The sequence below is a fragment of the Mercenaria mercenaria genome, chromosome 5 (genome assembly GCF_021730395.1).
Source record: "Mercenaria mercenaria strain notata chromosome 5, MADL_Memer_1, whole genome shotgun sequence".
Taxonomy (NCBI): Eukaryota; Metazoa; Mollusca; class Bivalvia; order Venerida; family Veneridae; genus Mercenaria; species Mercenaria mercenaria.
This window is the reverse complement of record NC_069365.1, coordinates 67,138,911-67,154,911: the sequence shown is the minus strand read 5'-3', so window position 1 is coordinate 67,154,911 and position 16,001 is coordinate 67,138,911. Positions and strand designations below refer to the sequence as shown.

General features: G+C 33.4%; 1 protein-coding gene across 1 annotated transcript; it reads left to right on the top strand.

Moving 5' to 3' along the window:
- Positions 1 to 4,906: 4,906 nt before the first annotated feature.
- LOC123557494 (heat shock 70 kDa protein 12A-like) lies at positions 4,907 to 15,681 on the top strand. Its single transcript, XM_045348976.2, has 6 exons — positions 4,907 to 5,064; positions 5,892 to 6,023; positions 6,605 to 6,805; positions 8,245 to 8,463; positions 9,644 to 9,800; positions 11,359 to 15,681. The coding sequence occupies exons 1-6, from the start codon at positions 5,038 to 5,040 to the stop codon at positions 12,420 to 12,422; spliced, it is 1,800 nt and encodes a 599-aa protein (XP_045204911.1). The 5' UTR covers positions 4,907 to 5,037; the 3' UTR covers positions 12,423 to 15,681.
- The last annotated feature ends 320 nt before the right edge of the window (positions 15,682 to 16,001 follow it).

Below are 16,001 nucleotides of genomic sequence, written 5' to 3'. Positions count from 1 at the left end.
ATATAAGAATACTAATGAATAAAAGATGAACGATCATTTTATACCTGCTCTTTTCTTCTATATGTAAACAGTGACGAGACTGCATAATATATATTTCAGCTCTGGTTAAAAAAAAAGATCCATATTTGATGGTTCAAAATTTGGTACGATTTCCTAGGTTTACCAAACAATAAAATTCATTGGCTAATAGTAATATCCGCCAAAAAAAGTGTTGCAACAAGCTTACAGTATTAGTCAATGTGATCACCTAAACATTAACGCATGTCTGTCTGACACAAAATAATAAGACATGATAGATGAAACAGTCAAGCTATTTCCAGACTAAGTGACGTCACTTTGAATAAAGTGTTGTTTGCTACATTACAATGATAGTATGTCTCTGTGCATTCATCTTTTGAATTAAAACTAGAAGTGCTTCTCTGCCGAATCTGTTCATTGGTCAGGGCAGAGAAACGTTTAGTTTGATCAATTAACAGACTTATACGTGGAGAAAATAAAACCGTATAAGATATCGGAAACCTTAGTAGTATCGAGCCGCAGTGACTAATTATAAAGTATCTATTTTTCTATTATAATGATAATATATCCATGTATTAAGCTTGTAAACTACAGTGTAAAAAGCTTCTCTGCAGAATAGCTTCGTGGCTGTTAAAATAATGGCGATCTCATTTTTGTCAAAAATTGGACTTATACAGTGGAGAAAGAAAGAACATCACAAAATATCACAAATCTTAGTAATATATAGCCACTATGACTTAATCAGTTATAATTGCTGCTGTAGTATATTGAAAAATAATCTGAGTATTAAGGTTGTCAACTAAAATTAGAAGAGCTTTGCTCGAAACGATTCTCATGTTAAGTGATCATGACTTCGATTCAGATAAAAATTGAATTGACATAGGCAAAACAAATGCAGTGATGTTGTCGACTCTGGTTGAATTGATTCAGTCTATCACATACTCTTTGCATCGCTACACCGCACCTAAAATGAATTTCACTCAGGAAAGTGAGAACCACATGTTTGTAGGCAAGTTAAATGTTTATATAACGAAATAATCAGTTGTTAACAATTAGGAGTGTTTACAGGAGAAAGGGATGTATTAGGAAGAAGTCGTCAAATTTGGGCAAAAAATCAACATTACACACCGTACAGTGAGGAACCGCAAATATTGCAAGCTATAGTTATATGAGACACTAGTTTGTACAATGTTTCCTCTCATTACATTGACAATATGAAAGCAACTGACTTAATTACAATTGCTGTTCAGTTCATTGCAGACAAAATGAGTGTCTCATTTTGACAAATTTACAGCTTTTACTTCGTATACTTTTCATCCAATCCTCGTTTTTATTATAAATTTACGCGAACATGTTTGTGTCTTGCATATCGTGTATTTTGATACTATAACGTGTGTTAGGGATACGCTTAACATTTTAAATTTTAAGTTTTATTTAAATTTTCCTGTGGCGACTTTGGAACATTTGCCTTCGTGACCAAGTGGTGAAGTTTGCCGGCTTCAAGTCACCTATCCCCCTCTACAGTGAGTCTGAAACCTCGCTTCGTGTGTAGAATTCTTTCATGTGAAAAAGCCATTAGCTTGCTTACAGAAGGTCGGTGGTTCTCTACACAGGCCTGCTCGTATCTGAAATAATGCACGATGGTATGTAATTTGAGGTCTTTATACACCACCAAAGCTTAGAAGTCGCCATATGATTTATAATCATCAATATGTGGCGTTACACTCGACAAAATATTAAGACATCAACCTGATTACGGCTGACAATTTGCATTTCTAACATTAAAGTAATTTGGTTTTGTCTTATCCACATATCAAAGCTAACAATTGAACATTGCTCTCGTCTCCGTTTGACACAAAATACATACACCTGTACTCTTTGATACATAGGAACAGTTTCATTCAATCGGACGTGATGCTAAACAGAAATACAACGAACTGAAAACCGATGAAAACTTGTATTAATTTTTTCTCAAGCGTTTCAAGACGATGCTGTTTAAAGATGAAGTACTGCTAATGGGTTAAATGTCACTGATTAAAATACCTTTCTTTTTATTTCATATAAAACATTCAAACACATCGTCATTACTTAAAAATCATAAAAGATTTACCTTAAATTGACGTGACATGAGAATGGAATAACTGGACTGCTTAATATATTAGTATTTTTTTTCCAGAAAGCGGACTCGAGAGTGGTTCAAATAAGCTTGAAGCTTTCATCATTTTCGAGCTAAAATAAATTAGTATAAACTAAGCTTACATATAGTTCCTTTTTAAACGCCATTCGGTTTTGTTGTCTGCTGCCTTGTGGCGTTAGTCCGCAAAGAAAACTCTCCTTTTGATTTTTATGTGCACAACATGTACACAACATGCCATATATGTAGCTAAAAATATTGATCTTCTGATTTCCTGCACGCATTTTAGATAAAAATGCGTCAAATGGACTATCTTTATCTTTTTTACATGGGACTCATTTCAACTAAGCGTCTATTGCTTAGTTTTATTGTGTCCCGTCTTTATGATACCTTAATACCATTTAACAACTTATTAAAAATCATATATTAAACCTGATATTATATGAGAACTATCCATTTATTGTCTTGTATTGCTTTTGAACATTTTGTTCTAACCATCTTTATCTGTACTCGTACATAGAATCGTCCATGCTATCTTACATTAACATAATCTGCAGAATTTTAATCAATGGTTTTATGCATTAAATTTAAATCAAATGGAAATTCAGAACAGATGGAAGTTGAAAGCATTTGCAAAATTTAATGCAAAAACTTTGTTCGAATTTCATTTTTGCTGCTTGTGTATGCTTTCACTAGCTCATATTCAGTAAGGTTACGATACAACACAATACAACATGATCAAGCTGTTCTTACACTTTTCTGGCAATGACACACAAAATGTTTCACCAATGATAAGGATTGGATATAAATGTAATGTCAGTACTATAACCGTCTATCAAATATTTGAAGACAACATCATTAAGGCGTATGAATTCGCTGAAAAAGGTTACGACCTGATGAAACTACTTAGTAATCACTGTATGCGCCTAGCCAAACAATTCATGAGGGGAGCAGCTATAAATGTAAGAATACTAGCTGTCATAATACCATCTTGACACCATTAGGGTCATTAATTCACCTCCTCATTTGACACCGTTGCAGATATTTCCGCGAAGCGGAAACGCAAGTAATACAATAATAGCTTTCATCACAATCAAACTAAATGTTCTCTTCTGATTAATTCATTGGACTATATTAAATTCCGCTCCTTCTATTTTGCCATTGTTTGAGATTAGTTGCAAATGGTCTGTGTCCGCTGTGACAATTGCTAATGATTAGGTTTGATTTCCGACTGTCCAAACATTTTCCTGGGTCTAGTTCAGAGTTCTGGACAATTTCGGAATGTTCCATTCACTAGCACTCTATATGGAATGTTAGAAATGAGTAAAATATTACATTTATTTAAGTATGGTGACAAAAAAACCTTATACCAAATCGTTTTATTTTTCCTAAAAAATCGTGATGTAAACATAATACAATCAGAAATCATACCAATTTTCCTTATGATATTTTATTTGAACCTACAGAATTTGTTTTAACTGTAACGGATTTAAATACTTTGTAACCTTTTCTATATGTGCTCAAGGGGAAGGTTATAGAAAAAAAGCGAATATGAAGCACTATGATAGTGCTTGTGATAGTATTTAAGTGTTTTTATTTATTCCTTATTCTACTTTTTGGTCATTATTCTGATATAAAGTTCTCAAAATAAAATTTGGAAAGACAATAACCTTCTTTGCTGTCATTTCAAGTCAAAAAATCTTTCCTTCATGTTGTTTCTTGATACTCGCATGCCTCCATAGAAAATACTTAAGATTTGAATTTTCAGTTTACTGACTGTCCAAGATGATGCTTCCTTACGTAACCCTTTTATGCTGAACCAAGAATCTGTGGTTGTTATTGAATGTACCAAAATTACATATGAGACCGACCCAAATGTGCACTGTTAGAGCGTACTAATATTTAGGGACGTTTTGCTTAATAGGTAAAGTATTGGCTGTAAATTTCTATTGCATCTTTTATTCCTTAAAAATGACTTTCGAGACTTTTTTGAACGTACAGTTATTACCCAAAAATAAATCATTTTTCCATTATACGCAAATCTTATCTTCAACAGACTCAAGCAAGCGCTTGGAACATTAAACAACAAATGAGTGATTTTACTATCAGTTATAGTTTACTCTTTATATCAAAATCATCAAATTATGTTCTTTAGATTACGTCACCTTTTAGGTAACTATTGGCGGCGTACATCCCATGTAGCAATGTGACACCTGAAGGATACTGTTTCTGTTTCCTTCTGACATTTTTATTTTTTTTTAATTTAAAAATAGACACTCTTTGTCAGAATGAAACTGTGTAAGAATCTATTTAGAGATAAATATGATCATATGCGCAGTGCCGATTTATTTTTGTTATGACATATTAAAATACGGTATTTAGAGCAAACTTCCATCTGCATACACTGCTCAAAGGCCTCATTAGGATTAGTGAAGCAGATTCTCTGCAAACTGTCTGATTCATTGGCAACTGACTTGTTCATTGCAGTTTGAAATTCATCAAACGTTTAAAAAGCAGTTCATTTGGTTGTGTGCTTTTCTTCTTTTGTTGTCGCTGTATTTGCACTTCCTTCCATATCCTGTAAAGCACTTTTAAACATGTATACATGCTTGAAGAGAGTACTTTACAAGTGGTATGATAATGATAACAATATAACAACTGCCTGATAAATTAACCTTATGTTTATCAATAGCATTTTATCTTATATGATTACTTCAAAGGGAGCAAAATCATATTGTCACAGGTTGAAATTGGTTAACAATGTTAGCTACCTTCCTCAATACTAAGACTATCGATATCGAAAGAGGAAGTTTAAACCCTTTTAAGTTTTCGAAAAAATCCGAAAAAAATGTTTTGCGAGGTTATAACAAACATTTTCACCTAACATGGCTTCGTACAGCAGGATAGGTCAGGTAAATATGAAATATTTACATTTTTACCATTTATGTTCAGTCTAAAGATGGTTATGGTTTCATGTTTAAAGTATTAAATGATTTCAAAAGAGAAAGTACTTCTTTCTAGTCTAGTTTTCAATTTATAATTCCTTGCTTTTATTGTCTTGGAATTCGTAATCTATTTGTTTTACTTAAGATTAAACGTATTTGAATATATTTAAATGTATTAACCTGTTTATCTGTAAAACCAACGCGGGTGTAAGGGTTAAAATATGGGACATGAATTTGGGACAATTGAGTGTGCCCTGGGCATTTTTATAAGAAGTTGAAATAAAATTACTACATTTCTTATTTGAATTAAATATATACCACAATATAGTAATTCGATTTATATCTAACTTTGTGTTTACATTTGTATGTAAAAGAAATTAATATTTTTATTTTCAAAAGCATGCTTGTATGTTAATTATGTCTTCTAAGATAAATGCATTATACAGCCTGTTACATCATATGGCTAAAACTGGCACCAAAAATACTTATATACAGTTTTACGAACGACTTTTTTAACGTTACCAAAATATTTACGAACTTCTCAAAACTTCGTCCTTTTATAAAAATCCATTGACTGTCGTAAGTATTTTTCATGTCCTACATGTACAAGTTTATCAAGTACCTCTGCATCACTTAAATCTGAACATAGTTATGACTTTTCATGAAGTTCTGTTGGAACATACGCTATCATACATCATGGAAGTAATACAGTCTCTATACCTCCGTAATATATATATATATACAACACCCAAGATTCAGATATAATCGCCTTCACTCTTATTTATCGCATCCAGGGTCCTACATCCATCCCTGTACGTGCTGGTGCCATAAAAGAACGTTTGCTTGTAGCTGCCATTGACTTCGGAACAACATACTCAGGGTATGCTTTCCAAATGCGAATCCACTTTGAGTCTGATCCATTGCAGGTGAGTTTTTACCTGAGAGGTTTTTACAATTTCGTGACAATTTCAAATCAGTGTGTATGTTCTAAGTCAGTATTCGTATGATAACGAGTATATGTAGAGCTGATATCAATTGTATTCAAACTATGGCGTACGTTGTTGAATAAAGTAAATGGTAAAAAAAGATACTAATCCCCAATGATAACGTGACTCCCGCGCAAACGCGAGGACGCGTCTATTTCACGATAATAGATGTAACAACAATTCATATTCCTTGTGCAATACTTGACGAGTAAATATCAGTATTTGTTCCATTTTAACTGTCCAACAAGTATGTTGCAAAATAGCGTAGTCGGGTAGAATGCAGGTACCAATAGCAAATCATCAAATTGTTTTGCATGGGTTCGAAACCTCATGACGATTTTTTTCAGGGTAATTGAAAGTTTAAAAGGAACATAGATAAATATCTGCTTCGTGTGGTATATGCATAAACGAACGGAAAAAATGATAACACTTTATAGTAATACCCTGAATATTCTTTCTTAAAAGGGTATGTCTTTTCGTTTGCTTCTTTGTATTCAGTTCATTTGATTTTGTTTTTCCAGAAGATAATAGCAAATAATTGGTCATCATCCTCGGCTCAGATCTCTCACAAAACACCCTCTTGTATACTGTTCGATAAAGAGCAACAGTTTCATTCATTCGGTCATGATGCCGAACAGAAGTACAATGAATTGGCTGCCGACGGGGAGCACTGGAACTGGTACTTTTTCAAGCGTTTCAAGATGCTTCTGTATAAGGATGAGGTGCGCCTTATTGGAAATGCAATAAAAATAAGTTGTAGAAGATAAGCTAGACCACTTTAAATATACACAGAAAAAATATAATTGTCAAATAAGATTCATTTGGAAATATTAGTAGCTCTAATTAGTCGCTTTCTAAACATGTACGAAACAGTTGTATCTTGCTTTCTATTTATATACAGTTACAATAGTTTCGCTCTTAGCCCATGATTTGAATGTGCTACTTTCGTTTTGAAATGTTGATATTGTACCTTGTAGTTTTATCAGCTATTTGTAGAATACACAATTATATGAATTAAGATACATACCATCAGTTAAAAATAAAAATGTAAATACAATTTTGTAAACCATAAACTGTTTTTTAAGTAAACTTTAAAGGTCACTAATTAAAAACCATATTGTAACTATATTTAAGACAAAGTGAGACCTCTTCCAAACAGACTAATTAATTACTTTTTCATGCGGCTACTTTTCATAAATTCACGAGAAACAATGAAAATGAAACATTTTGTAAACTTATTTCCGGGCAGAGGGGGCCTTCTGCCATAAAATAGCCTCAAATTGACCTTAGTTTGCGTCCTCATATCGTCTGCAATGTGTACAACCTGCAATAGGGAAAAACTCTCAGATCCTGCAAAATGCATTTTTAATCAGAAATATGCAACTAAAATGCCAATTACAAGGAAATACGAAAAAAAATGAAAGTATCACTTTTTCATCTATTTATTTGGGATAACATGATAGAATACTGTAACCCAGTTTTGCTTAATATATATCTAGGATCAAAATCTACAATGTAAAATATATAGATAACTTAATATTTTACATAAGCACGTAATAGAAACAGTAACCTCATTCCTAATACCGGTAATCTTCTGTAAAATTCTTGCAAATTCTTGTTTTTCTTTGCATAACGTTTAACTTTAACGCAAATTTAGGAGAAATAAAAGTTAATGGCATTAGTATAATCAGAGATAATTTTACTCATGATACAGGTTTTGTAATAAAACATTCAAGTCCTTAGAATAACTAGCTTATTATCTAATCACAGGAGATTGAGATGGGAAAGGCAGATTTTTCGGCCTCGTTCGGCTTTTGTGTATTGCCGGAGCTTACGGCCTTTACGAATGATTCAAAGTTTCCCTTCTCTCAATTTCTAAAATTTACAGTATAACTTTGTTTGTGAATATCTTTTTAAAATTTGAGATTAGGAAAACTTTGGATCGTATTCGTAAAGGCCGTAAGATCGGGCAGTACATAAAGGTCGGAAAAGGCCGAAACATCTGCGTTCCCGACCTCGAGCTCCTATTATTCTAACTGGCTACACAGTTATTAATACCAACATGTCTTATATTGCATAAAGTTAAGTAAGGTAAACAAACTTCTATGAGTATGATCTATTTTATCAAGCTGATAGTCATCGAATTTTCCTATATTTTAAGGCATTGACACGGGAGACAATTCTCCAAGATGACAAAGGTTTGGACATGCCTGCAATGACTGTGTTCACAGCATGTATAAAGTACCTGAAAGACCACATGATAAAGGCTTGTGAAGCTGCTAAAACAGGTGTACAACCCGAAGAAATCCACTGGGTAATCACTGTACCAGCAATTTGGACCGACTCTGCCAAACAGTTCATGAGAGAGGCCGCAATAAATGTAAGAATAGAAGTTTCAGTTTTACCAAGTTGATCTTGGCCCAATAGGGGTTATGACCGTAACGCCTTATATTTCAAGATTACTGATAGTCCTATTCCGTAACTGTAGTGGACTCCCTTGAAGGTCTGTCCAGTTATATCAAACCAAAATGAAATGAAAGTGAGAATTACGTCACTAGTTGGACTAAATTACCGATAGTTCCTGAAAACGGAAAAGGAAAATATAAGATCAAAGCTTCTATCAGAATTAAGTATTCTCCTCTGACAAATTTACAAGACGATATGAAGTTGTGCTCTTTCTATAGTTTCATTGTTAGAGATGAATTCTACAGGGTCTATGTCCGCCTTGAAAATTGTTAACGATTAGGTCTGACTTCCGACCGCCAAATATTTTGCTGGGGATAAGTCAAATGTAAGTCTTTATTTTGAACAAATTTAGAATAGCATCACATAGTTCTATATAGACGACTTTACAGTTACTGCTCTTGAAAGCAAAATCGAATAGGGTTTTAGTGTATATAATTTGTATGCAATCATACAAGCAGATGACCTAATTATTGTCTGAAACATGTGATGAAACTATAAATGATACAATCATGTAAGTCGTAAGGTTAATGAAATAAGGCAAGTATTCCATTCTCTGTACAAAGGATATGATCTGTGTTTTACAAGATCATGCGATGCTCTAAAAGACAGGGGACTGTATACTATTTGAACAATCCATCAAATGAAATTAGTTGAATTACCCAGAACCTAAGTAAATGCAGGACCATTTGAATAACTTCCATTATTTTTCTCCAGTTACCGGTAATGTCTGCTTTCACCCCAAATGTATGATATCTTATAGAAATACATCTTACAAATACAAGAACATCTAGAGTCACGGTAGATCTGAAAGAGAAGTTGGTTGCCTTTTTCTACCAAATACAATCTACACTACTATTACAATTACTTACAACATAACCTTCACAATAAATAATTTTCTGCATGCATAATCAAATATAAACAAATGTAGGTACTTTGTTAATCAGCTAAGGAAATTATTACAAATCATTGAAAAAAACTAAAGAGGTCATAAAAAGAAGAAATAATTTCAGCTACATACTTCATGACACCTTATTTACAATATATTGCCTACTGAAATAGTTTGGTTGGAATAAAAGATGTGTTGTTATTTCCAGGCAGAGATTCACACGGACAAGATTTCTCTTAGTCTCGAACCTGAGGCAGCCAGTCTGTTTTGCAGATATCTCCCTGTTGAAAGAGTTGCCGGCGTGAACCAAACTGAAATCAGAAGCTTCAGCATCGGAGACAAATACATGATACTAGATTGTGGAGGTATTAAATTGAAAAGAACGTTCTACCCGTCTGAGCGCAATTTTTGTACATCGATGTAAAGTTTAAAACTCTTGACACAATATCGTGTCATACGTTCAACTGTGAATTTTGACTTTTAGAATAGTGTTAACAAGTACGCTGATTTCATTCCCAAGGGCCCACATTCTTCAGTATTCTGGAACTGAAATCTAGGCACCAATGTCTAATTCTATAAAACAGATAGCAACCTTTAAAATTTAATTTCAGAATCAACACCAATTAGATGCTGCGGTTTTGAAAGTGGCAGATGGAAAATACTGAATTTAATCAACAGTCTAAGCTGTTGTCCCGTAAATGACATTTTATGAGTCCAGAGGCAATGCTAGACATTTTTGCCAACATTAATGGATAATAAAGATGTTTTCTTCATTTATTACCCTTCAGACTTACTACTACAAGTTATCTTTTACCTCTTAGCTACACTCGAGTCTTTGAAATATGCTTGGAACATATGTTATATAAAGAAGATACAAAAAAGAACTCAGTTCTTTATATGACGCACTATAATGTAGTGACTTACCCTAAGTCCTCTTTATACAAGGAAAACAATCTGTTTATAGAGTGAAATTGTTCAGTGAACAGCGTTTGACAATTATAATCATCCTGTCAATTTTATACCAGTGCAATAGAAAAGTAAGTTATCTGTGTTACCTGCTATACATGATAACACAGTCATGCATCTAACAGTCCTGAAACTGTTTTCTTTGATTTTCTCATAAACGGGTAGCAGAGATCATTATCTTTCCAGGAATAGCTTTCTAAACAAATTTTACCTTGTGAAATTCTGTGGGTTTTAACATTTACAAAAAAAATCGTCTGTTTGTTGACAAATTTCACCACAAAAATGTCACAGGTAAAGGTCTTTACATATTTGTCTTTTCAAACTGTTGATCTTTACATTAATTGCTACTAATTATGCATGCGTTTGTGCCTAGAGGTAAAAAAGCATGCTTTGCATGAGATACTATGTACATAGCCACCTAAGCCTACAATAAAGTTTTAGCGGAGTTGTCTCCATTTTTTCCAGATATTTTACCCAGGATCATTTTTGGCTCAAGTAACTCTTTTTCAGGAAATGAAATCTATATAGTTTTCAGACTGCGTACTTTGATGAAGTTATGTATCTAAAATAGATAGTGCCTACTTGAAGTTTGAATTTTTAGTTACAATGCCTATATAATGTCATTTCGGTTTTGCACACCGGTGCTAATTATATTGATTGATTGATCGCAACCAAGCAACAAAACAAAATACAAGCAGCCAGAGTATTTTCATGGGTAGATTATTTTCATAATCCTAAAGAATCAGAAATTATAAACCAGTCACAAAATGGTTCGTTTAATAACAGCAGTCTGTAGGAAGATACCGCAATAATTAAGTTTTTAAGTTGTGTAAATTATATGATAGTAATGAAGTTTATATTGTCTTATCACATAAACGTTTTAGGTTGTCTTTGAATGTAACAGATCCACTATAATCAATACTTGCCATGAAACACAATCCTTTTCGCATTTTGTAGGCGGAACTGTTGACATGACTGTACACGAAATACAGGAAGACAGCACACTGAGAGAACTGGCTAAAGCAAATGGTGGCGAATTTGGTGGTATCCTGGTGGATGAGAAGTTCATTGAATTGCTTAACGACGTATTTGGTCCCGACGTGATGGAAGTTATTCAACAACGCTTTAGGGATGACTATCTAGACATGATGCAAAACTTTGAAATAAAGAAAAGAAGAGTTGCTCAAGACTTAAAAGGAGTTGAGACATTCCAAATACCAGTTTCAATTACTGATACGTACAAAGAGCTTAACAACATAGCTATTGAAAACAGTACAAGTATTCCAGACCGACTGAAAGACAAAATTACGTTCAATAACAATAAGATGCGGGTGAATGCTGAGGTTGTCAAGGACCTTTTCACTGATGTTTGCAACCAGATATCTGGTATTGCGAAGGAGTTTTACCAGTCAGTCAGTAGTCACAGGATTGAAAAAATCCTAATGGTTGGTGGATTCAGTGAATCCCCGATGCTTCAAGAAAAGGTCCGAGAAACGTTTCCAAGAGTACGTGTGATAATTCCCGAGGAAGCAGGGCTTGCGGTTTTGAAAGGAGCTGTCCTTTTCGGACATAATCCAAAGATGATCACAGCTCGTGTATGTAAATATTCATACGGTATACGTGCATTCAAGCATTTTGAACCAGGTATTGATCCACTCGAAAAGCGAGTCGTCCAAGGGGACATAGTTCTATGTAAGGACTATTTCAGTAAGCATGCAACGGTCGGACAGGAGTACAAGACCGAAGAAAAGGTATACACCCAAGAGTACGTTCCGTCTGACGCCAGTGGATCTAGAATGGAGGTATGGGTATACACGTCGCCCAGGAGGCACCCTTTGTATGTGGATGAAGAGGGAAGTAGAAAAATAGGAGAAATCAGTATACCTCTTCACGACGCAACTGGCAAAGATAATCCTGTAGTTGTTCAGTTTGAATTTGGCAACACTGAATTAAAGGTCAAGGTCAAAGAAACAAAAACGGGACAAGAGAAAGAAGCGGATTTTGATCTGCTAAGGATATAATGATAGAAATGAAAAAACAGGTTGTGCTTAAAGAACGTAATTAAGTTAGTTCTGCACGTTCCGGACACTTTTGCTACCTGAAATTGTAGCCTGATTTTGGCAAACTAAAAGGTTGTATGGAGAACTTGATTTATTACTGACTAATTAGATTAATTTGGATCTCACGAAAGTTTTCATAATGTGCGTCTGTTTCGATATCATTTTCGCGAATATAACTTCTGCTACAAAGCAGATTGTCATGAAATTTTTCATAGTTGCAGACATGTTGTCTATTTCATGGTCAAATATTTCTGTGTGCTTATCGTTTAAGCAATTGTCCATGATTTTAGAGATCCACATATTTTAAGCAGATATGACAGATTATACGAAATTATTTCACGTGTAAACATTTCATTATCGTTTTATACCTTTAAAAAGAAAGTAGTGTTGCCGTTTTTATAAATGTACACAAGGGTTGACATTTATATGTAGGATGATTTACCTTTCCATGCGCTGGTGGTCCAGGCTTTATTTTATGTTATATCTTCCGATGTTTGAAATGTGCGAAACTATCTTTTATAAATATCTATATATTTCTTCTTAAGAATGGTATTTGTTGTCGTTCATCATTATAAAATAGTACTTTTTATTAAAACTTCTAGTTTCCAGATTGTATGGTGTTTTTATGCAGTGTGTCGATTCATTTTTTTCTGGCTTTATTCTCATTATTCTATCAAACCGATCTATTTAATTAAGACCTATAGAACGTAGTTAATGATTTAAACAACATGCAGCTCATGCAGAACAGTTTACTAGTCTATTAAATTTTAACAACATCGATTTTTTCTTTGTTGTTGGATTTAACGTCACACCGACACATGATAGGTCATATAGCGACTTTCCAGCTTTAATGGTGGAGGAAGACCCCAGGTGCCCCTCCGTGCATTATTTCTTCACGAGCGGACACCTGGGTAGAACCACCGACCTTCCGTAAGCCAGCTGGATGGCCTCCTCACATGAAGAATTCAACGCCTCGAGTGAGGCTCGAGCCCACATCGATGAGGGGCAAGTGATTTGAAGTCAGAGACCTTAACCACACGGCCACGGAGGCCCCTAACAACATCGATGCTGCCATATTTGTATTTCAGGAGAAATCTATTCTTTTTACAGGAATAGCACCCCTTACCTGCGAGTAGTCTTGAAACTGACGTTTGTTATGCGTTAGAGTATTTCTGTCAAAGCCTAAATCTGCAATTGTAAATACTGATTTAGTACTAGCTTGCTTGGCGCTCAGCATTAAAAAGGAAACTAGATTTTTTTCTCTCATAATCTCGTGGCGATGGATCCCATCAGGAAAGGAGTGTCGAGAGTGATTAATATAAGTTGTAGAACTTGCCTTACAACCGAGCTAAAATAACTATAATGAATAAAAACTAAATACTAATTGATGTTGTAGTATTTTTGCATAATTATAGATGTTTAAGTTTTGACAAAAATGTATATTCTGTATTATGTAATCGTCAGTGTGCAAATTTATTCATTGGGAACGTACTGATCGTCAAGGTGTATATAGCTCAAGAATTTGGCAACATTAGCTATTGATCATATTAACCATAATAAATTAATCCATAATCAATAATTGACCATATTATATCAAATGTGATCACTCAAAGCACTGATATAGATGCACAAAGTCTAGTACTATATTTGGGTTTAGATAGTACACACATGAACTGATACTAAATAATTGTTTCACAGTATCAGCAACTTCTGAATGACAATTAGTTATGAATGTAGCTCCACTGACACAATCAATTTGTATACTGAGTAAAGTTAAATGCATTTGATGAGGATTGGTTACATTCGAAGTAAATATCTCAAGACAAAATCTTGAAGAATATCAAGGTGATTCGCATATCAACGATCTGTGATGGTATGATGTCTTATGCCTCGTCTGAAGATAAAGTGAATTAAATGTATATATGCTTTAGGTAGCTTTATATTGTTGAAACTTCATTATTTCTGTTCAGACTGTATGTTATTGGTAAATGTGACATTATTTTTAATTGGAACGGTGCTGTTTTATTGATAAAGGTTATGCTTGTATAAATGTGTACTGCCACTAAAACTTGAAATGTTTTTACAATTTACTGTTAGGCATGACATTTAATTATGAATGTAGCTCTACATACATAAATGATTTATGTATTTAGTAAAGTTATATACAAGTCATGAGGATTTCTGTACGTTTGAAGCAGTTTTTTAAAGTGATAAATTGGCATATTAGGATATCTTAAAATGAAAACAACTATTCTTAGATAAAAGAAAATAGATAAAAGAATGTCTTAGAGTCTAAAAAAAGACAAACTCACTTGACAAAAAAATATTTATCTAGTGTGACATTCAAAATGGATATTATTCATCTCAATAACAGTAACTCCAAAATTTCATGAAATGTAAAATGTAAATTTTTGAAGGGTATAAGATATATTTACATAAGGAATTATTCGTGCATGATAAAACGTGTATCTGTCGAAACTGATTCTCAAACGTAAAGAAAACTATGTGACTTAGGAACATGATAGCGTTCAAAAGTTTCTCTGCGAAATGTATATAATTGTCTTAAGTTCTGATTGATATTTACATAGAGGTTATGTTGATCGCTGCAAATAAGGTGTATGTTAAAGGATATAACTGTTTCACAATTCGGTAAATGAGTTAGAAATGATTTTTATGAGTCAAACTTTGTCACTCTTTGTGTTCTTCATCATGGAAGATTGATATGACATGATTTTTTTTAAATAAGATTTTTATTAAGAACTTGTAACATTAGAAGTCAATCCAAATTGTGGCAAGCTCTTGAAATATAAGTGATTATGTACAAAATAACTGATATGCGTATACACATGCAGTCATTTGACCACTTTTCCATAATAATATTATATGTGTACCTTATAAAACAGTTCAGATGGTGGTTTTTATTTCAGTTGTGATGGAATTGTCTTTTATTATTTCAGTAGTTTCTAGCTTTTTCTATAGCCTGTTATGCATAAGTTCTTAAAGGGAAGGTTGTATAAAAATATCTAGATATGAAGCACTAGGATACATGTATGTGATAATATTTAAGTGTTTTAGTTTATTCATTTATATCTACATTTTGGTTATTATTCTGTTGTAAAATTCCCAAAATAAAAAAATTCGAAAGACAATGACATTCTTCGATGTCATTTTAGATAACTTACTATAGTAAGAATACTAATGAATAAAAGATAAACGATCATTTTATACTTGTTCTTTTTTTCTATATGTAAACAGTGACGAGACTACATAATATATATTTCAGCATTGGTTAAAATATTTTCCTTATTTGACGGTTCCAAATTTGGTATGAGTTCCTAGGTTCACCAAACAATAAAATTCATTGGCTAATAGTAATATCCGCCAAAAAAGGTTGCAACAAGTTTACAGTATTAGTCTTTGTGATCACCTGCATATTAGGCGCATGTCTGTCTGACAAACATGATAAGACATGTTAGATAAAACAGTCAAGCTATTACAAGACTTAGTGATATCGGGTCACATTGAATAAAGTGTTGTATG

Coding starts and splice junctions, on each gene's coding strand:
- LOC123557494 (XM_045348976.2), top strand. CDS start 5,038: ATGGCTTCGTACAGCAGGATAGGTCAG. Junction 5,065..5,891: donor CGTACAGCAGGATAGGTCAG/GTAAATATGAAA, acceptor TATCGCATCCAG/GGTCCTACATCCATCCCTGT. Junction 6,806..8,244: donor TGCTTCTGTATAAGGATGAG/GTGCGCCTTATT, acceptor CTATATTTTAAG/GCATTGACACGGGAGACAAT.